The 22,135-nt window shown below is 50.0% G+C and overlaps 1 protein-coding gene across 3 annotated transcripts in view; it reads right to left on the bottom strand.

The window, feature by feature from the left end:
* Positions 1–539: 539 nt before the first annotated feature.
* Positions 540–22,135, bottom strand: part of HNF1B (HNF1 homeobox B) — a 52,371-nt gene continuing 30,775 nt past the window's right edge. For 2 of the 3 annotated variants that reach the window (XM_021704186.2, XM_021704187.2), the window contains exons 5-9: positions 21,347–21,507; positions 15,903–16,035; positions 12,062–12,256; positions 9,593–9,711; positions 1,495–1,515 (exon numbers count right to left, since the gene is read on the bottom strand). In XM_021704186.2, the coding sequence (XP_021559861.2) occupies positions 1,495–1,515; positions 9,593–9,711; positions 12,062–12,256; positions 15,903–16,035; positions 21,347–21,507 (629 nt within the window). Of the gene's footprint in view, positions 1,516–9,592; positions 9,712–12,061; positions 12,257–15,902; positions 16,039–21,346; positions 21,508–22,135 lie in introns of all 3 variants that reach the window. The other variant, XM_021704185.2, reaches the window with a different exon arrangement.

Below are 22,135 nucleotides of genomic sequence, written 5' to 3'. Positions count from 1 at the left end.
GGCAAAGCCCCTGCGGGTGGAGGGTCCAGACCTTTGGCTTTTCACCTTTTGGATGAGTTGTGTTCATTAGCGTCCTTGCCAGAGTGGGAAACCCGGGCAGGAGGCAACACTCACAGGAGCCTGTTCTCCTAGTGACTAATGGCTCTAGGGAAGGAAGGAAAGGCTGGGGTTAATGCTTAAAATGAGGCTGAAAAAGGTACCCACAGGGTTTCTATTCTTCCCACTTTTTATCTGTTCCTATGACCAAGAGTCACCAAGGGCTGGCTCTATCCTTCACTCCTGTGAGCTGTGGGGAAGGCAAAGGTGTTGCCTCCTGCTCGGGCCGGAGCCCCTCGGAGGGGCTTGCGCAGTCTGGCTGGGGGTATCGACTCTTCTGACTTTAGCAGTGCAGCCGGCACGGAGACACCGGGACACGCAGCCACGAGCCCGGTGGAATGTGTGGAACATTCCAAGGGGAGTCGGGCCGGGGCTGAGGGGGTGGGACGTTCTTGGCGGAACCTTGGCGGACAAATCGTCAGAGACAGAAATAGGAGACTCTGGGCAGTGATAAAATAAATTGTTTTAATGGGAGGCTTTCGGAGAGAGTCATGCTTTCTTGTGCTGTCAAGCAGCCAGTTGTCCTGCCTTGCGGCATCTTGGTGGTGGACTGGCTGAACCCCCAGCCCTGCCGGAAGCTAGGGTATCAGTCTGCCGCCATGTGCGGCCCCTCCAGGATCCAGACGTGTGTCTTCACAACAGGAGGCCGGCGTTAGCTGGTGGTCAGTCCCACAGACACGGTCCTGATGTGTGGGTGTGTGTCCAGGCCGGAGGGAAAGGGGAGGAGCTTTCACTCCCGACTCAGGCTATTTCTCCATGGAGAGGGGAAGGGGGCCAATCACTTGGAAGATTCAACTCCGACCTTTACAAAGAGAACTAATAGACACTTTAGTATTATATACAGGGTGGGGGGGGAGGAAGCGGAGGGGCAATTGCACTTAATTACATTAGGTTATAGTTTACACCCATTGGAGAAATTTACTTCTTCAAAAGAAATCTCAAGATCAGCTGGGATGGGGTAGGGGGCGGGAGGCTGCTCATATTTACAGTGTGTTTGGCTCAGTTCAATAGCACGTGTCCTCCTCATTTCAGTAACAGATTCAAGTTTTTCACATCAGTTTGTTCGACGAGGGAGCGCAACGTAGACACGACAGCTTTCTCTCTTCCTCCTCCGTGGTTTCTCGGCTCCCACCCGTGGGCCGGATGGGAGTCCTGGACATCTTGGGAGAGACATGGCAACAATACTGCGTAGAAGGGGAAGGAAGCCGCACTCTGGGCTGTGCCTCCCAGCGGGCTGTCCTTGTCTGTCCGGGACACCAGCAGGATGTCAGGTAGGCAGGGACCTCTCTCGAAGGTGCCTGTCAGGCCACTGGCCTTTTCCGTGACAGCTGCCTGGAGGCGGACGGTGTGGCAAATAGGGTCCTTGTTGCTGTGCACAAAGTAAGTGATGGGTGGGCATCACCAGGCTTGGAGGGGGCACTGCAGAGAGAGGAGAGAGAGCTCAGCGGCGTGCATTCAGCAGGGACGAGGCCATTCATTTGGCTTCTCCAGGGGAGCCTGGACCCCACTCAGCCAGCCGCGGGCTGAGGACCCCCAGTGCCCGCTCAGTGCCCCCGCGTTGGTGCTATGCTCCCTTTAGGGAAACTCGCGAGCCAGGTTTCCCGGCCACTTCAGAAGACAGCAGTATATTGCTGCAGACCTTGAAATAGTCATAACTCGCTGACCTTTATCCTGAAGTCAAGCTCCTCTTTCTGTGAGCGTGGGGTTTACAGCGTGCTCGGTGTGGTTGCTCAACGGCAGCTGGATGGCAGCTCTTGCCTCTCGTGGAAGTAAGGGTCCTCTTCCTAACACCTCTAAGGGCAGGGGTCCCCTAGACCACTGATCCCCAAATTTTAATGGACCCATGAATACCAGAGAGCCTGTGAAAAGGTGGATTCCGATCGAGCGGGCTTGAGGTGGGGCCTAAGCACCTGCATTTCTAATCAGCTCCCAGATTGGCCAGAACTGATGATCTACTTGAGCAACAGGCCATAAAGCACATGAGAAAATCGCCACTTGCTCACGGGAAGGCGTGAGGGGAATTGCAAAGTGCTTTCTACAGGCTTGTTCCTATTAAGACAAGAACTCTGGGCTGAAGGCCTCCGATGCCAGACTTCCAGGTGGGCGGCGGGGGGGGTGGGCAGGAGACCCCAGAATGGATGGAGAAACTCCCCGAGAGGAGCCACGGCCCACATCCTGGGGGTGGCCTCCCCTTCCAGGGCCCTGGGCCTCATTCATTTTGGCGGTCGTGGAACATCATTCCCGTCCTTTTCTCTCCAGGGAGGCCCTTTTTGCTTCCCTCTGTCTCTTCCTTCCCTTTCATTTGTTTTGGCATCTAAGGGGAAAATTCTGCCTTTTGGCTAAATGGCTCCTTCTCTAAGGATCTTCCTTCAACACTCAAAAGCTTATATGTGCATACACACACACACACACACACACACACACACACCTATCATTACTACTAAAGGCCTATTATTGCATTATTATCTCATCAGTGCTCCCAGCCATAATCCTGTACAAGGTTGCCATTATGCCCATTTTACAGATTAGGAAGACAAGCTCAAAGAGAGCCAATTATCCAGTTTCAGAACTAGGACAGCATAGAGACAGAGATTCAAACTGGTTCTGGGTGCCCTCGGGCACGTGTTCTTTCTAATATGCTCTGAGGTTAAGAGTCTTCTCCTAGCTTTGTGCTCTTAGTCCGGCACCCTCTCTGTGCCTCAGTTTTCTCACTTGTGAAATGGAGGTTGTTGAGGAGTCAGGCGAACTGATACATGGGAAAGGCTCAGAATTAACACTGGGGCTGCACAGGGTGCCTGGGCCTGCGAGCCCTCTTCAGAGTGTGATTGCATTCGAGGGGACAGGTTCTGACCCTTTTAAATTCTTGAGGCCCTGGTCAGGGTCCTCTGATACCCTTTGCCTCCTCTTCCTCTCGCCACCCACCCCCACTTTCGAGTCTCTTTACTTCCCACTATCAGCCTTTTTCCAATTTTCAGATTTCAGTTGAGGAGAGAGAAAAAGGCTCGTGACCTTGCAGGTTTCAATAGGAGAGCAAACAAGAAGGGCAGATAAGGAGACGCCAGCAAGATTCTATGACCTGTCATTAGGGATGGGCTTCCCAGCTATCAAATGTTTGCTCACATAATAAAATGGTGGCAGAGCCCTAAATGTTGTCAGAGGTACTAGAGTTATTTGTCCCTTTCAGAGTCTAAACACAAACAGCTGATAAGGGGTGCACTGGGGTCCCTCAGAACCAAGGCCTGGCACACCCAGCCCTGCGGGGGCCCTGCCCAGAGGATCTGAAAGGGGTGGTAGTAGCTGTGGTAACAGTTAAGGACGTCCTCGCTCTAAGGGGGCTGATTACATATGGCAGGAGCTAATGTTTACTGAGGTCCTACTATGTGAGGCATTGCGCTAAGTAAGGGCTTTACATGCATCCTTGTATTGGATTCACACATCAGCCCTTTGAAGCAGGTAATTATCATTCATTCATTCAACACGTTTTTGAATGCTTTCTACAGGCTTAGGGCTTTTTTAGGCACTGGGCATATGCAGCCATGAACAAGACCCTGTCCATATCGTCACAGAGTTTATATTCTAGAGAGAGTTTTGAATAATAAATAAGTAAATGAATATACATATGTGTGTGTGTGTGTGTGTGTATATATATATATAGTACACGTGTATATAAAATAAAATTTCAGGTAGAGATGAATGCTCTGTAGAAAAAATACGCATGATAACAGGTTAGACTGATTTGAAGGAAAAGGGAATAATTTACAGAGGGCAATCAGGAGGGGTCTCCTTGAAGTGGTCACATTTGAGCTGAATGAGATGAGGGAGCAAGCATGCAAAGATGTGCATTATGGAGCCCACAAATGCAGAAGTCCTTAAGTGGGATCACCTCAATTATGGCTCAGCTGAAGCCGATGGGAAGAGGGAGGTGGGGAGGGAGGTGAGAAGGGCAGGGTCAGCAGGGGGCTGATCACACTGGGCGCTAGGAAGCCTTCATTTTGGCTTGGTTGCAATGGGAAGCTATTGGAGTTTTGATGGGGCAGGGGTGACATGATTGGTTTCCCCTTTTGAGAGATAATTCTGGCTGCTACGTAGTGAGCAGACCATAACCACCATTGTGGGGCAGGACTGAGAGTGGGAGTCGGAAGTTGGGGCCACTGTAGGGAATCAGTGAGGGAAGGGGGTAGACTGGTAGGGAGGTGAGAAGCACTCAGATGTGGGATGCATTTTGCAGGATCCCTAGCAGAACTTATCCAGGGACTGGTTGTGGGATGTGCAGAGGAGAATCAAGGAGACTCTCAGGTATCTCCCCTGAACAACTGGTACCATTTTTGGAAATGGAGAAGCCCAAGGAAGAAGCAGTTTGAGTAGGGAGAAACAGGGGCAAAATGAAGAGTTCCTATTTTAGCGAGGCTTATCATGCCAAAGATGCATTGGATTTATGAATGGGCATTCAAGGGAGAGGTCTGTACTGGAGACAGAACTACTGGATCCATCAGTGTGGACACTTGATCCAAAGCCATGGGAGTGGAGGAGATCATCCAGGAGTGACCACAGCAGAGAATGAGCCCCAGGGCCCTCCAACAACTAAATGTTGGGAAGACAAGCTGCCAGCAATGGAAATGAGGAGTGCCACAGTGGAGAGAACCAGGAATGGGTACTGTCCTAAAATCCAAGGGAGAAAAGGAGGGAGTGATCGGCCATGTCAGAGGCAGAGATGGAAAAGTACCCACTGGTTTGACAACATGGTGGTACTAGTGAGCTGGATAGGAGAGGTTTCAGTGCAGTGTGAGGCTGTCAGGAATGGCCTCAAGACAGAACTGGAGCTGAGGAAGTAGAGACAATGAGTACAGATAACTCACCGCTCTTATTACTAAATTAGATTAATTATGGCTCTATTAATTAAAAGTAATGATGGGGCACCTGAGTGGCTCAGTTGGTTAAGCGTCTGACTCTTGATTTTGGCTCAGGTCATGATCTCAGGGTCATGAGATCGAGCCCCTATGTTTCGACCTATGCTGGGTGTGGACCCTGCTTACACTTCTTTCTCTCCCTCTCCCACTGCCCCTCCCCTGCCTTTCTCGCCCTCTCAAATTAATAAATAAATGTCATGACTGTACTTCCAGTTTTACCAATGAGGGAATTGAGGCCTAGAGAGATTGTAGGTAACTTGCCCAGAGTCTCTCAAGAGAAAAGTTTGTGCTCCTCAACACAAGGAAGATGACTTCCTTCTACCTTCTGAGTGTGATGGTCACGGGAGAATAAGTGCCCTTTGCCATTTACAATCTTCCTTCCTAAGTTTGAGAGACACTCAGGGTTGCCAAGTGGGGGGAGCCCAGTTTGCCCCAGCTGCCATGGGTGGGGTGTTTTGAGCCAAGTACCGAGCTACGTATGTTACAAGACTTACTGCGTTTAGTCCTTTTAATGATCCCACGGAAGAGGAATCATCATTTTCACACTATAAGCGAGGAACCTGACGCTCAGAGAGGCTAGGACTTTTCCCTGAGGTCACACAGGTAGAAAGTGGTAAGATCTTAGGCCTGGGTTGGCCTAACTGCCCAGTCGGTGCTCCTAATCATCACACCGTCCTGCCTGACCACCAGTGGAGAAGGCTGGGACATGAGCAGCTGCCGGAGATTTCTGAGAGGCCGTCCACCTCCTTCTTAGCACCCCTGAGCAGTGACTGCTGGTGGGTGGGTGGGTGGGGGGGCCTCTCCTGACCTCTCTGTAAACTAGGAAGTGGAGCAGTGGGTTCAGAGGTTGTGGAAACAGGATTCGGTGCGCAGCCTGCCCACACTTGTTCTAACCCATGTCAGTGCCTTGCTGAGGTCTTGTTCCAGACTGCCGGGCATTGTTTTCAGGAGCTCGGGCACAGACCCACTCAGATGGTAACTCGCCAGCACCCACGGTTGAGGAGGAGGGGGAGGGAGGCACACAGAGCTGTAGGAGCTGCAGGTGAGAAAGACCCAGCCCGGAGGTTCCTGAAATGTGATCCACCCGGCCCTGGGGCAGGTCTGTCCTGACAACGAAAACACTGGGATCGGACACAAGTTCAAATCCTGGCTTGAACCTTATGCCTGCATAACCTTGGGCCATTTTTTCTGAGTGCTGAAAAAGGGACAGGAGAAGGTGAGCGTGGTAGAATGAATCTGGAGCGAGTCCAGCTCCAGATTTATCATCTGTGTGAATTTGGGCGGGTCCCTCCCCACTTCTGAACCTCAGTGTTTTGCTCTGTAAGTTGGGCATTAAAAACATCTACCTTGCAGAATGGGAAGGAGGGTTGGCCGGGAAAAGTAAGAATGGCAAAGCACCTGGAGTGTTGTTATGCAAACGGGAAGCACTCAAAAATGCTAGTTCTGAATGCATTCATTCATTCATTCATATTTACTGAACGTCTACTATAGGCCAGGCATTTGGCTAAGCACAAAGGGTTCTGGCGCTCTGAGAGGCCCCTGCATGATTTGCTTTTTTTCCTGGGAGTCCAGGGAGGAGAGCACATGTGTGAGTCAGCATAAAAATGGGAAGCAGGTCTCTGGAGCCCAGGCCCAAGAGGGGGGATGTGCTTGAGAGATAGTCCTAATCCTGAGAAATTTTATTGACAGAACCTCCTCTGACCCCATGTAGACCAAGCAATGAGTTAAATTTTGAAGGAGTCAATAGAAGGTATCTCCCAAAGGATCACAGATGGAAAGGAGTGAGAGGGAGGGAGTTAGCACATGGAGTACCTCACCATGTCCCAGCCACTCTCTCAGGCCCTGGGAATAACCTGTGAGATGGGGGTAGGATTTTCCCCAGGAGAAATGCAGAAATGGTCCCGCAGGGTGAATTAACCGCCCAAGGTCACATGGGGCAAGGCTGCTGGCTTTTCCTAGCACTCCGTGGTGCCTCTCAAGCAGTGATGTCCAGGATGCTTGGCTTGGAGCCTCTGTGCACACTAATGGCCCCATTCCACGCACACAACAGCCTACGAAAGATTTGGAGAAGCCCCCCCCTTGGGGTGTTCAGCTGTTGAGCCCAGCCGTTCCCCCAACATATATGACCGAAGAATCCTCCTTTCCTCACACCATGCGCCCCAGTTCCCAGCAACAGTCTTGAAACTCATTTTGGAAAATAATACTTTAGAACAAAGAGAAAACAGAATTGCCACCAGATTTCTTTCAGATTTCATTTCTGACCCTTTGCCTGGGGAACAAAGTTGGTACAAATTTTCTCCACCTTGGATCTTTCTGTCAGGAGGCAGCACCTTTACCCTGGACTTCATTGTGCTTTCCCATTCCTCTTCTCCTTCAGTCTGGAGGAAGAAAGTTGCCTGATTGGGACACCTACGTGGGCTGAATTTTATGCTTGTTCCTGACCACTGAGACCTCAAAAGCAGCAAACGCTGTGGGTGTTTTAGAGATGGAGATCGGAAGGCAAGTACTGTTGAAGTGGAAGGAGGGCAGGATTTAGAGTCAAAGCCCAGAGTCTGAAGGTCCAGCTCTAGAACTGACCACCTGTGAGAACTTGGGCAGGTCACTCTCCCTCTCTGAGCCTCAGTTCATTCCTTTGTACCAAGGAATGCTTGGTACATTCCTTATACCAGGCAATAAAAAGAAAATGATGAGATCATGTTCGCGAGAAGTAGAAACCTAAAGGGCTCCGTGAATAGTTTGATCCTAAATGTAATCATCCTCATCATCCCAGAAATGAGTGTACCACGAGACTCCTGAACCGCCCAGGGACTTAGGGACAACTTCACGGTGGTTCTGGAGGGCTGTTCATGCAGCTTCAAGGTCGGCTGGCCACTCTGTCCAGCGGAGGGGAGAAGCCATTTGGGGGCCAGTGCCATGTCTCAGAGAGCACCTCGGAGTATTTTGATTAAGAGACCATTTCCTGAATTCAGAGGGCTTGTTTCAACAAGCAAGCATCAAAGTCAACTTGGGAAAGACAGGAATAATTAATCAGAGCCCTGTCTAGGGCTGACCAAGCGGCAGATGGATTGATAAACCTTTCAAAGGGGAAGGTATTCCCAAGCAGGGCTGCTGCGCCTGGCTGCCCCCCTGATTGAGATTTGTGAGCACAGATAAATGTTTTCCCTGCTCACTACAAAGAGTGGGAAATCGCACGGGAGTCGAAGGGCAGGGCAACAGGGGGGGTGTCCTTTCATCTTCCATTGGGTGAGAGAAGAGTGGCAGAGCAGGTCCCACACACCTTTTCCTCTCCCCCCAACTCCAGAGCCCAGCTGCCTAGGCCATGTGCGTGCGTGCATGTGTGCGTGTGTGTGTGTGTTCACGAGCGCACATGCACACACCCAAGACGTGCCAGGCACTTAATCTCCATGACCTCATCGAATCCCCAGAACAAGTCCATGTTATGACTCTCATTTTAAAGGTGAAGAAATGAGGGCTCGGAGAGGTCAAGGTCACCAAACAAGGGGCAAAACCAGGAATAGAACCCACCTGCTCTATAATATGGCAGAACCAGGAGGAGATGTGGGCAAAGGGAAGAGCAGAGAACCCAAGCCCATGAAAGAACCTGCTTGGTAGCACATGGCAGTGAAAAAGGTGTGAGTTGCAGGACTCGGATGGAAAAAAGACCATCAACAAGACCAAACCCCGCTGAGAGCCTCTGACACGAAGTTCAAGGTTGTCGCCTACTTATCTAGTAATCAATAGAGGTCAGACAGTTCCCACACTGCACAGACCCCAGCTCCTAAAAGGTCCTATTGTATTATTCTGGAAGTGTCCTGCGTGTTCAGACATCTTGTCCCGTTTCCTAACTCTTTGTGTCCCGCGACAGTCCAGCTGTCCAAGCTGTAGTGACAAGCCTTGTCTTTGGTTGGCTTTACTGCTCCATCAGCTCTACCTGGAGGTGGGAACTAGCCATCCACTGAAAGAGTGACAAAGCCTCTGGATTTCCCACTTGTAGTGCACTGGGAAGTCAATTCTGAGTTTCTTGATAAAACAAGTAAACGCAGGCCCCTGTAAGGCCCGACTGTCTACTGGGGAATCTCCATGGGTTGGGAGAATTGGGTCATTCTCTGGAATTTACAGTGTTCTGGGTCCCGCATGGGTCCTGGACGGGGGAGTCAGCCTCAGGACCCCGACTCTCTACCCTTTTTCCATTGATTGATTTGTGGAGAACCCTCAGGGATCCCTCTTGCAAAGCATGAAATGCTACAGAGGGTGTGACTTTTCCGAGTCGCCCTTGGAAACACCTTTTCCATGCACCACTGTTCAATCCACTGGGAAATACTCAGTCTCAATACCTAAAGACTCTGTGTAATCCAGTCTCCAGTGGTTTATCAAGCCCTGGTCATTTAGTGCTTTTGTTGGGATAGCTGGGGGAGCAGTATGTCCTTTTAGCCTGTGGCCCATCTTCCTTGCCCTCTGACCTTGGGGATTCATTTAGCAAGTAACCAGGAGCCTGGGAAGGACCAGGCTCAGTCCGCAGGGCACTGTCACCCTTTCTGCACATCAATAGCCTGGGTCGTTGCCCCCGCCCCCCTTCCTGCTGGCATTACCTGTTTACTGGAAGACATGTTGGTAAGCGTACTGATGCTGCTCGTATCTGTGACCACCATCGCAGATGGAAACCGGGAGGTGTGGGAATACTGGGGGGGTTCCTGCTTGTGTGCGTACACTGGAGAGACAGAGTGAAGACACGGTCAAGGTGCAGATCACACAGGCGTCAACACAGCTACAGACCCCCCATCCCACACCATAGCTCCTGCATCCCCAGGCAGAGAAAAGCGGGGCAGCGCTGGTGATGTTTTGGAAGGCGGTGTGACACGGTAAAAAGAATGGCCATGTGTTTAAATTCTGGCTCCTCGATTAAGTTACGTAACCTCAATTTCCTCATCTGTAAAATGGGAATGATAGCTGTTGTAGGATTAGAAAACATCAGGTGTAAAGTACTTTGTATCAAATAGACAAACAGCTTTGCACAGTGTCTTGTCGATAGTAATGGACAGCACTTCTGTTCTCCTGACTTTCAATTAAATGTTAGATGCCTAGGCATCAACAAATGGCCCTTACACATACGTGGTGCATCGGATATTTTAAGTCCAAAAAAGTTCTAAGTAGCTGGCAAACACAAGCTGGCCAGCACAAGCTTATCATATCTGCCATGACTCAAGAGCCAGGTCTTAGGCAGGCAATTATAAACTGATTAATAATTATAATTAGACATGGGTATAATCCATTGTGTAATTCTGGGTTGTTCCAATTTGTGCTAAAATGACGTCATAGGTCATACTATGCCATCACAGAAAGTTGAAGGATGATAGACAAGGGGAGACTAGATGCAAATAAAACCTTCAGGGACATGTGACTCATTTTCCAGTTTTTCCAGTACTTGTCCGCTAAGTCTAGAACCTTCTGACTCATGTGATTTATCCATTAGATTCATATAAATTCGACCAACTAACAGAAGCATGTGGATATTTGGCCACGAGGGAAGGAGCAGCCAATTCTATCTACCACAGCATCCCCTAGTAGGGGATGGGGTCATGGTCACTGCCTGCCACCCCAGCTTGTCCCTCCTGTGGAGGGAGGCTGGTTGTTGTCTGGTCCTGGGGCCCCCAGCTGGGGCTCAGCAGTCCACAGGTCATCACTGGGGACCACTCTCTGACAATCCCACCTGGGCCTGGCGAGGGGCAGGGACAAGTGGGGGCATATTATCGGGTCCAGAACGGAAGGAAAGTGCGTACATGTGGTCCCAGACTCTGCTACAGGTTATGGCAGATTTTTCCAGAAGCCACAAAAAAATGTGATTGGAATGTGAGATGGTGCTTAGAAACCAGCTCTGCAGGCCTGAGGTGGGGAGAGCGCCCCGAGGAGAGAAGAAGGCTGAACTTGGCTGCTTTTCCTCAGACGCACAGCTCTGTCAGGCAGCCAGGGGAGAAACAAAAATCCTCTTCCCCATTCCTGCCTCCTATTAAACAGTCCCTTAATAAATCATCACCTGCATTTCTGTAACTCTTATGTTTACCAAACACAGTTCATACCTATTCTTATTTCATCTCCATAATCACTCTACATTATTTATCTCATCTCCATAATCACTCTACATTCCATTTTATGGATGAGGAAATTGAGGCTCAGAGTGGCTAAGTAACTTTACCAATGGCTACACAGCTGGTAAGCCTCAGAGCCAGGATTTAAATCCTAGGTTTGTCTGACTCCAAGACGAACACTATTCCAGAGACTTCTCTGGCGTTCCTGTGGGACCCTGCCTGCTGTGATTGCTCCCCAAACTTGTAGGCCAGGGGCTGTATCCTGATCTGGCCAGAGGGCTGGCTGGGGGCCTGGGGCTCAGGATGGAGGGCAGAGATACAGTGGCCGGAGTGGGTGGGAACTAACTGGTTGAAAGACAGGCCTTAAGAGTAGGTGGAGAAATAGCTTGGGGGCGGGGGGAGCGCAGAAGCGCTACTGTTCCTTATCCAAGATGGCACGCAGGTGGTATTTTCCACCTCTGTCCGTGGTTCTCGATTAGAGATGTTTGGGGTGTGTCAATTAGACAGCATGGGGATTCTAGAAGATTCTTCAGCTTCAGGGAATGCAAATTGCATGCCCACTCTTGTCGTTTGGTAACGGTTGCTTGGAATTTTAGATTGAAAGGGCTAAGTTGAGGCTCATGGGGAAAAGGCGCTGTGGCCGCCTGGTGGGACTGTCCATGGGTGCCACCCCTGCACTCTATCTCCAGCCCCCCTTTGCACGTAGGCCTCCACTGTCCTCTTCAAACCTTCCCCCAGGAGTCACGGAGGTAGAGGGTAGGTCTAGGAAAGGCAGAGACCACACAGCACAGACCACACAAGGGTTATGCTGAGAAATTGTCTGGGTTGATAACAGGTAGGCAAAAGTGACCCAATCAGTACACTTCCTAGCAAGTACAGATCCAGAGAGGGCAATGTGGGCTGCTTAGGGCCCTTGGTGGCGCCCATCCCCACTCCCACCCCCCACACTCCCACCCCCCACGCCTGTGTCCTTACTGTGCGAGTTCTGCAGCTGAGTCACGGCTGCCATGAAGGGCTGCTGGGGCATGTGGCTGCCGGGGCTCTGCTGCATGAGGGGCTGCTGGTGAGGGCTGTGCAGCTGCTGGGAGAACTGGACAGGCTGCAGGGCTGCCAGGCTGCCGGCCACACTGTTGATGACGGGGACGCTCTGTGCTTGGGAGGTGTTGAGGCCTGTGGGAGCAAGAGGGAAAGATCAGAGGTGGCTGCGGGGATAGGGAGAGGTGAGTGCCCGGGAACAGTCACTGACTGAGCCCCTGCTATGTGCCAGGCACAGTGGGGCCTCGCATGAGAGATTGCATGGGAAATGGTTTTATAGATCCATTCTACAGACAAAGAAACTGAGGCTTGGAGAGATGGACTTGCTCACATTCCACAGTGAGTTGTGGTTGGAAAAGGGCTTACACAGATCCGAGGCCTGAGAACCATCCTCCCAAACTTGGCTCCCCTGAGGTTGCCAGGACCCTGGGAAGGTGGCCTCTAACGAGCCCACTCCCTCCAGACCTGACTCCAAGAGAGGCCTGCCTGGGTGCCCTGAGGGCAGCTAAAGGCCCTCACTCTAAGGCACAGATTATGGCCCAGACCTGTCTGTCCAGCAGAGGGCAGGAGTGTTCAGGAACTCACATTTTGATAAAAACAAAACAAAAACAAAAACAAAAAAACCCCCAAACAAACAAAACACAACAACAACCTGCACCATCCCAGGAGTACAAAGACCCTCATTTAGCGAACTGGTGCAAAGACCCTGGCAGAGGTCAGATGCTTATTCTCTTGACCGTAGCAGAGAGGGGAGAAAAACACCAGACCTCAACCAGTCTCTGAAGAAGACATGTCTTATCTGGCGGCACAGGGCTTGTGGCATCAAAAGGTCCAGGTACTGGGAAGAGGAAGTCGTAAGTAAAAGGTTGGCAGTTTATAGGGGCTCTTGCCATCTTTCTGTTCTGGAGGTGTGAGGCCTCTGGGGTCCTGTTCTGCGTCTACATCCTGAGGCCTCTTCAGAACAGGGGCCAGCGCTGCAGAGACTGGGTTCCTCCCCCCAACTCCATGTGCTCCCTGGGTGGGAATCTGGGGGAGACAGCCAAGCCAGGGTGGGAGTGGGGATGAGAGGATCAGGGGCAAGACACCCCGACCTCTTTCCTGGAGCTGCCAATGTTCCTTTGACCCTGCTTTCTGTGAAACTGGGGGCAGGATGGAATGAAGAAGATATCCAGAAAAAGGCCTCTTTCAGGCAAGAATGGAAGGGACACCCAGAGAGACTTCCCTGAAATGGAGAAGGTTCCAGAAGCAGGTTTGTGGGAAGTCCTCCGTGGAGATAGCACGAAGACCTCAGCTGTTGCTTACTCAGGGCTTTAGCTGATATGGTTATCAGAAACCTAAAAGGTGAGACCCCTGAGCAGAAGTGAAGGGAGAATAAGCCCCCTCCAGGCTCTTCTGGGGCAGGGGAATGGGGCCGGGTCCTCTGATGCCATTCAGACCAGCACTATCTCCCATTCCCCAGGGGCTCAGCTCCCCAAGCCCGAGTCTCACCTGATACCCTGATATCCCATTTCCCTCTCCCACCTTCCACTGGGGTCTCCTGGGAGGCCCCATGGACTTGCTGTTTTCCCAGGAGCCTATTACTGCTACTCTTTTGGGAAATCTCTTCCCAGAAGAGCCAATTACCCTGTTGAGAGTGGATGACATTTGAGGGCACAGTTCTGAAACCTGCCTGGGCTTTAGAATCATCTGGGGGAGCTCTTTAAGAAATATACATTCCTCCGCCTCACCCAAGACTTAATGAGTCAGAACCTTCAGAGGTGAGGCCCAGGAATCTTATTTTCAACACAGTCTGTGATCCTGCTGTGCCTCAGTTCCAGGATCGAGAGCCACTGATGTCATTCTAGCTCCCACGGAGTGTGACTCTTGGCCTTTTCACCTGTTTTCTGGGCACTGGCTACTGCCCGAGAAGCATGCTGTCCATCCAGTGGATGAATAGGGAATGAGGGCTTGGCAGTGCCAAGTGCTTTGTTATCACATTCTGCCTGAGGCAGGACCCTCAGACTCAACGGGACAGGAGTTGGCCACACAGAAGGATGCCTGCAAGCAACTCTGCAGCCTGACACTCCACCGGCTAGGACCGCGCGTCTTGGCCAAGTTTTCTGGTGATCCTCACCATTCTTCATGCTCCCCCCACCCCACTCCAAGCACACACATGCACATGCACCATGAACACCCTTCCAAGGGCAATGTACACTCTGGTGCTGCCCACCTGCAGTAGGAGATTAAGGATATAGCAAGAAGGTGGAGAAGTATGGGAGGAAGAAATCAGGAGGAACAAAATTGAAAAAAATATGGAATAGCTTCCGGGAAAATTTTAGTTGAGAGAGTGCCTAAGAAAATATAAGAATTGTGTGTGTGTCGGCCAAAGCTTGATGTGGGAAGAAAGAAGGTTAAGTGGGATGGTTTGTGTATCTTTTTGGTTGTGGAAATGAAGAGGTGACATAGTTTACCCATGGGTCTTTTAACCAAATCTTCTAGAAGGCAAGCAAGCTGGTTTTAGGTATCCTATCTCAATCTCAAACTCTGGTGTTGGTATGGTTACCATATTCCTGTGAAAAGGCAGTAAGTTTGAAATAATTTTTTATTTCGTGAGTCCTCTAAAAGCTTCTCTAGTCCCGTTTCTCTCTGCAAAAAAACAAAACAACTGCAGAGTACATCAATTTCTGAGCAGTTGAAGATATGCTCAGTAAAGCTGTGTGCTCTCATGGGTCTAGCCCTGTTTTGCCCTCCAAGAGCGCATAAGCCATTCTCCTCAGAAGTGATCTGAGTTGCCACCTTGGCTAGAGCTGACTTAGAGAGAAGAGAGAAAGAGGAAAAGGCAGGAACAAAATAAAGAGGTGGTCGGTGTGGGCACTCGATACAGGGAGGCCACAAGGACAAGGGGGCGATATTAGGTGGAGAGAAAGATGAGCAATGTGCCATCCTCAGATCTCTCCCGAGCCTTCTCGGGAAGTCTTCCCAGTGTCACACAGTGATGACTTGGCCTGAGCTGTCATGAGGAAGCTGGAAACACACTGAATACTCATCAACATTAAAATTCTGAGAGCGGCCTCCACAGATGCGGCCCCCGTCAGCCTTCCCGTGGCCTGAACTGGCCCATCTGTGAGGGGCTACAGGCTCGCCGTGGAACAAGAGCCTCCTAGAGCTGGAAGGACGGGGTCCATCCCCCGTCTTCAGGCATGTTTCTCCTTAAAGACTCAGAGATGCTACAACAGTTTCCCTCGGAGTTCTCACTGTACTTTCACCACTGGCCAAAGAGGTGTCCTATGACCACACCAAATTCCCTGTTTAGAAGGAAGCCCATCACTGCTCCATCCTGGCCAACACAAAGAAACATCAGCACAACTTCCTGGAACATCTACCACATCCTTAGGGGTAGAAATGAACACGAGACAAAAGTGTAAGCTATGATATTACACATACTCACGCTTTATAGATTTACAAGCATGTCTCTCTGCACTGTCATTTGATCACCTCAGCAACCCATTTTACAGATGAGGAAACTGAACCTCATTAAGGTTAATGATTTGCCCCAGGATGCTCGGCTGGTGAGCCATACCAAGATTCGACGTGACTCCATTGTCTTCTCTTTCTTTAGGCTAAACAGTCCAAATATTGTTGAGGAGAGAGATAAGGAACTAAACATAAGTGGAATCAATCTACAAGTGGCGGGTGAGTTTGAAGGGGGCCTTCCATAAACCTTTTTTAAAATCAGGTTGACTTACTGCCCACCCTTCTTCTCCCTGCCCCCCTAGGTTTTGTGACCAAGAACGGAGCTTACTTTGTGCAATGGCCATGACTCCAGAGAGGGGGGTCATGATGAGGTTTTGAGATTGCTGGGGATTATGGTGGGACAGGCTGTGGATATTCGTCAAGGTGCTGACAGGGGGCAAACCACCTCCGGAGACGGAGATCTGCTGGAGAGAAAAAACAAGAGCAGCATGAGTGCAACCAGGACTGCAATGAGCAGTGTCCAAAATGACATGGCTCAGCAATTCCTCTGCACAGCTAATTCACTCATCCATCCATCCATCCATCCATTCGCTCAACAATAATTATGAAGCATCCACTGAGGCGCAGGCACAGTTCTAGGTGCTGAAGACTGAGAAGCAAAATATACAACAATCCCTTCCCTTATGGTGCTTCCATCTGTTGACAGTCTTTGAGTTACCTGCCTGCCTTAGGGATTCTTCTGCTCCCGGGTATTGTGGGACTGTCCCTTGCTCAGTTTGGAAGTATCCTCTGTTCTGCTCCATGCCTTCTCTCTTCCTGGTGCTAAAGACATGTGATTGCTAAAAATAATGACTGAAGTCTGCCCTAGTGAGAGCAGATTAGGGACTAGGCAGAAGGGCAGGAAAGCTCTCACTGATACAGGCCCCACTAAGTACCACTCATACGTTAACCAACAAACCTCACTGTGGTTCCGTGAGGCAGACGCTTCATGGTAGATCTGTATCAGGTAGATATGGTATCAGCTAGATACATCCACCATTTCACTGATGGAAAAACCGAGGCTCAGAGTAGATATGTATATTGCCTAAGATCCAATAACCCAGCAAGTGGTATATCTGGTATTTAAACCCAGGTCTGCCTGACTCTGGAAGTCAAATTCTTACCTTTTATAGAGGACCTTTCCCCACCCCTGCAATTATTACTAAGGGTTGGGGGGGAGATCCGCCATCATTGGGCTTCTCTACCTTTTCCCAATCTCCACTATGCATTAAAAATGTTTGTTGTTTTGGTCAAGGAGCTGATATCATAATGACAAAGCTACTAAATGATAAGCCCTGGACCCCAAGGCTTGTCTTTTACAAGCATGTCTCTCTGCACTGTCATTTGATCACCTCAGCCACCCATTTTACAGATGAGGAAACTTGCACCATTATATTTTAATGGCAGATGAGTAAGAGAAAGCTACTGGTTTTAATGAGTTTATTACACACAGGGCCACTTTGCATCTTTTCATTGGAGGAATCAAATCCTTTTATTTATTCCTAATAGTGTCTTTTCCTTATTGATTTTCTTCACTTTTGCATGTGTGCACCAGCATCACAAGCACACATGCTGACAGGGTCTCTTCCCTGCTAGCACTAACATGTGTGTACGTCTCACTGCCTTGCTTAGACCTTTCGAAACAGTATTAAACAACAACAGCTGTCACAGATGTGCTTGCTTTGATTCTGATGTTTTCAGAACTGCTTCCAATGGTTCCCCATTAATTATAAGGAGCTATCAGTTTTACACATACACACATGCACGTGCTTTTTTTGGTGACAAAGTAGTTTACTATTTATACTGTTAAAATCATTTCTAAAATTATTATTAAGAAAGCATGTCTCGGGCGCCTGGCTGGCTCAGTCAGTGGAGCATGTGACTCTTGATCTCGGGGTTGTAAGTTCGAGCCCCACATTGGGTACAGAGTTTACTTAAAAATAAAATCTTAGAAAGAAAGAGAGAGAGAGAGGTGGGGGAGGAAGAAGGAAGAGAGATGTCTCCTGTCATTCTGAACTACTCCAGACATTCTTGATGGTATCAGGACCACTCAGAGGTACTTTAGGATTAGGATACATACATTATGTCTGAGTAGGCCAGGTGCCTTCTTCTAGAGCTTGTCAAATGATGGGCCTCACACTAGCACCCGGGTAAGACACTATCTCCTGCCCTGACCTTCTGGTCAACCCCATAGCTTCCAAGGTTAATTCGAAAAAGAAAGAAAGAAAAAAACCAAACAGGTTTGTTTGTGTTTTTAAAATGGGCATCAAGAAATCAGTTGGGGGGTGTGTCACATGACCAAGAAGGAATTCTGACCACATCAAACAAGAGAAAACCAGCCTGTTCGCTGGACTTGTTTTTCAAAATGTCAGAGTCATTAAAAAAAAAAAGAAAGAAAGAAAGAAAAGAAATCAGTAACCTGCCTTCAGACTTCCTTTGGGTAATGTAGTCCCTTTGGAGAAAGTCAATGAAGTGACGGCAATCTCTGCCGTTTCAGTGCTTGATTTTCATGGTGAAAGAGAAATGCAGATGCCAACCATAAAAACAACTTCAAGGTACACAGCTTTAGAGTTTGTCAAGTGCTTCCACTGACTGTCCTCAACAGATACTGACACAAGTGGGGAGGGCGTTCTCACCACTGCCCCTACGTTACCAGTTAAGAGATTGATCCTCCCGAGAGTGGACAGACCAGCCCTATGTCACTTGACTAGTGAGTGAGGAAGCCAGAATTCACACTCGGTTTTGCTGAGAGTTCAAATCCCTTCCACCTGCTACTTTTGGGTAACCTTGGTCAAGTTCCTTCCACTCTAAAATGCAACCAGTATTTTCTACTTGCCTCCAGAACTGAAGGAAGCCAGGGGCTGCCAAGGACACCAGTCATGATTCTTACATGGTAACTCACTGCGTTTGCATTACGTGAATGGCGCCATTTGCAGTACTTTCCCTTATGCTAAGTGCTTCATGCCTACAGCCTACGAGGTTGGTGTTACTATCCCCTCATTGTGGGCATGGAGATGGAAGTTGAGAGAAGTTAAGAAATGTGCTCAAGAAGTAGTGTTGGTGTTCAAAGCAGGCCATCTGCCTCTAAGGCCTGAGCTCTTCCCTGTTAGGCCATACTGCTTTGATACTGTGAAAGTATCCAGTATGTGCTTTTTAATTTTTATTGTTATTATTTTTTATTAAGTAAACTCTATATGCCCAATGTGGGACTTGAACTCATGACCCCGAGATTAAGACCCACATGCTCTACCGACTGAGCCAGCCAGGAGCCCCAGTATGTTTTGTTTTGTTTTTTTTTAAGATTTTATTTATTTCCTTGAGAGCAAGCGAGCATGAGCGGAGTGGGGGGAAGAAGCGGAGGGAGAGGGGTAAGCAGACTCTGTGCTGAGCACAGAGCCCGACACGGGGCTTGATCCCACAATCCCAAGATCATGACTTGAGCCAAAACCAAGAATCGGACACTCAACCAACTGAGCCCCCCAGGAGCTCCCCGTATGTGTAACCCTAAAGCTGGCCAGCTTTTTGTCTATGCACTCAGGTACGGGAGGGGGACAGACAGTGCAAAGGAAAGCTCACATGGATCAGCAGTATTTCCAAAACTAATCCCTGGGGGAAGATTTTGAATTCACATCCTACTGAACACATCACTCCTTGCCCAGGGCTTACCCAAAGAACTGCAGCGCTACAAGTCATCCTCATACCAACCCCACGACGCAGGCATTATTCTCCCCCATTTTATAGATGAGGAAGCTGAAGTTAAGCAACATCGATCCTATTGCTGATAAACAACAGAGTCCAAGACATGGACACACGGGCTTTCTTGCCTGCATTATTTTTAACCATATTCCACTCTTGCCTCGGTAGACCACAACCTGTGATGGACCTGTTATATATTAACAGAAAACAGATTCTTGCATGTGGGCAACCAGTAATAGTGACATAACATACAAGCCAAGGTGTTGGAGACTAGTAGAAAGCCGGTCCCTGCAAACAAGCTTCCAGGTGTTTGCTAACGTTGAGGTGTGCTCTCTTGGTCAATCATCAATCCAATAATATACTACCCAAGAGGGCACTGCTGAGCGGAACAGGAAGCAAAAAGTGAGTCTGCAGACTGCCTTTGGAGCAGCTGTGGCTTGGGGTGAGGCCACTTGCCTCTTAGGAGAAAGAGCAGGAGGGTCCAAACCCCAAGGACCCCCAAGGAGAGGAGCGGAGACTTGGAGGGTTTCGTGGACTAAGTCAAGGCCTCTTCCATGAGACCCCCTTCTCCAGAGCAGCGCGGGCGATCCTTACCCCTAACCTATTTGGGTCTCAAAGTGACTCATAAAGACTTGCCTATGCCTTCTTCATGAAGAACAAACTGTTCTTCATGAAGAAGCAGCTTACGGGATGAGGGGAGGGCAAGGGGGCTACCAAATGCCTCCCCCAGGAGTGCCTTTTCATTTTCCTTTGCACAGACCGCTACCTCTGTTAGCAGTCTGCACAGACCACGACCCGGGCTAGCACTCCCCTTGGAAACTACACGCTGTTTTCTCCTCCAGGGAGCTGGGGACTCAATCACCTGTGACTCACCATTCCTGTGTTGCCTACACAGCGGGCACACGTCAAGGTCTGAGATGGCATCTGCTCCCTGTCCCCGTCCCCTGCTCGGGCCCCCACCTGCCTCTGGGTCAGACACCTCGAGGGAATGTGTGCAGCTCCACCTTGAGCGTCAAGCCAGGAACCTGCGGCTCCTCCCCAACTGAAACCCAGAGCAGGACCCAAAGAATCGGGTTTTCCATTTCCTACCCTTACTGGTGTTGTAATGCCTGTTTCTCTCACCGGCGGCGCTCCCCTGCCCTTGTGTGGCTAGAGAATTAGAGCCTTGAAAATTCAACGAGTCTATCCCTCACCAAGTGTGCTAAACTTACATCTGGGTGTGGGCTGTGGGTATGACCACGGAAAACGTCACTTAAAGAGAGGAACACGGATATTCTTGACCATCTGACGCTGTGCTGAGCACATCTGTTCCCCCAACAACCGTATTGTTATTACCCGCATTTTATAGTTGAGAGAAGGAGACCTAGAGTAGTTCAGTAACCCGCCCAAGGCTACACAGCTATTAAGTGCTGGAGCTGGGATCTGAACCCTGGTCCCTGGACCTTCAAAGTCGGTGTCTCTCACTCGTGGGGCAAGCATCGCCCCGCCCCACCTGCCCTTTTGTGCGGTGCTCTTCCCTGACGTGCCATCGGATGTCCCAGCTCAAGAAGCCTCTCTCCACCCCCTGCTACCCCTAAATCCTGTTTCTCTCCTTGCCGGCAGCACCAGGGGGTGGTGAAGAGAAAGAGGGGGTTTGTTTCAAAGTGAAGCCCTCTCTGAGGTGAAAAGACTGGCTTTGGAGGCCTTGGTGGTGGGGGGGGGGGGTGGGTATGAATGAACATTTTATCAACACAAATGTCATTGGCGGCCCCAAAACAAACAGTGTCCCACCCGGCTTGCTCCTTTATGAGGCATTCAATCAATAAAACGAGAGCAGAACTCTGTCAGATTTATTGGCCAGGTTCAAACCGAACACCTCTTCCACCCGCCAAAGGCTGGGTCACTGGTCCTACCTTTCCGTTCCAACTCTGGACAGCCCCCATTTTCCCCGACCGGGCTACAATGGCTCATTGTTTGAGGCAGGCCTTGTGAGAAGTTGTGTTTGTTTTGCCTCTTATCTTATCAGCTCCAGAGCTACAATGGCCCAGGTGTACTCACCATTTTACCATCAGGTGAGAGGAGACTGTGGCCAGGGTCCAGACTGGCTGGAGAGACTTGCTGTAAAACAGACTGGCTGGTTGCCATGGCACTGTTGCCATGGTGGCTGATTGTTGAGGCGGAAGTGACCTCACTGTTCCCCGGCTGGCTGTAGCGGACGCCTGCAAAACAAGACAGACCCAACAGCAGCCGTGAGGGACCCCAGGGCCTTGGAACACTGAGTCGGCTCCCCTTGTTTGCAAGGGTGGCCGCCAAGAATGTCCAGTTGGTGCCTTCTCCTCCCCTGTCCGCCCACAGGAAACGCTGGCCTAGGGGAAAGGTGGTGCGGGCTCGACTTCAAATTCCAGAACGTAAGCTCCATGAGGGCAGGGCATTTTTGTCTGTTCTGTTTTGTTCATGGCGGTATCCCTAGTGTCTTGGCACTTGGTAACCACTCAATATGTATCTGTCAGAGGAAAGAAGGAAAGAATGAATGGAAGGAAGGAACTCCAACGAACGAGAGGATTCCCCTTGTTGCTTTAGCATAGTTCTTTCAGGCTTTAGGTGCTGAGATTGGCCTTCTCCTCCCGGCGAGGGTATTTGTTTTACTATTCGAAATGCCTTCTAGAAATCTCTCCCTGATATCTCTTGGCAATGCGGGGCTGCAAAGTATGAGTAGACCCTTTCTACAAAGAGGCACTTACCCAGGGACCCCTGTAAGAGCTATAGCAAAAGGCATCCGTCTCTGCGCACCATGGTTTTGGCTGAGCCTGAGAGGCCCTGGCGGGGGGGGGGGGGGGGGGGGGGGGG

Source organism: Neomonachus schauinslandi, chromosome 15 (assembly GCF_002201575.2).
Source record: "Neomonachus schauinslandi chromosome 15, ASM220157v2, whole genome shotgun sequence".
NCBI classification, from domain to species: Eukaryota; Metazoa; Chordata; class Mammalia; order Carnivora; family Phocidae; genus Neomonachus; species Neomonachus schauinslandi.
The sequence above is the reverse complement of the archived record's forward strand: the minus strand, read 5'-3'. Positions and strand labels throughout refer to the sequence as shown.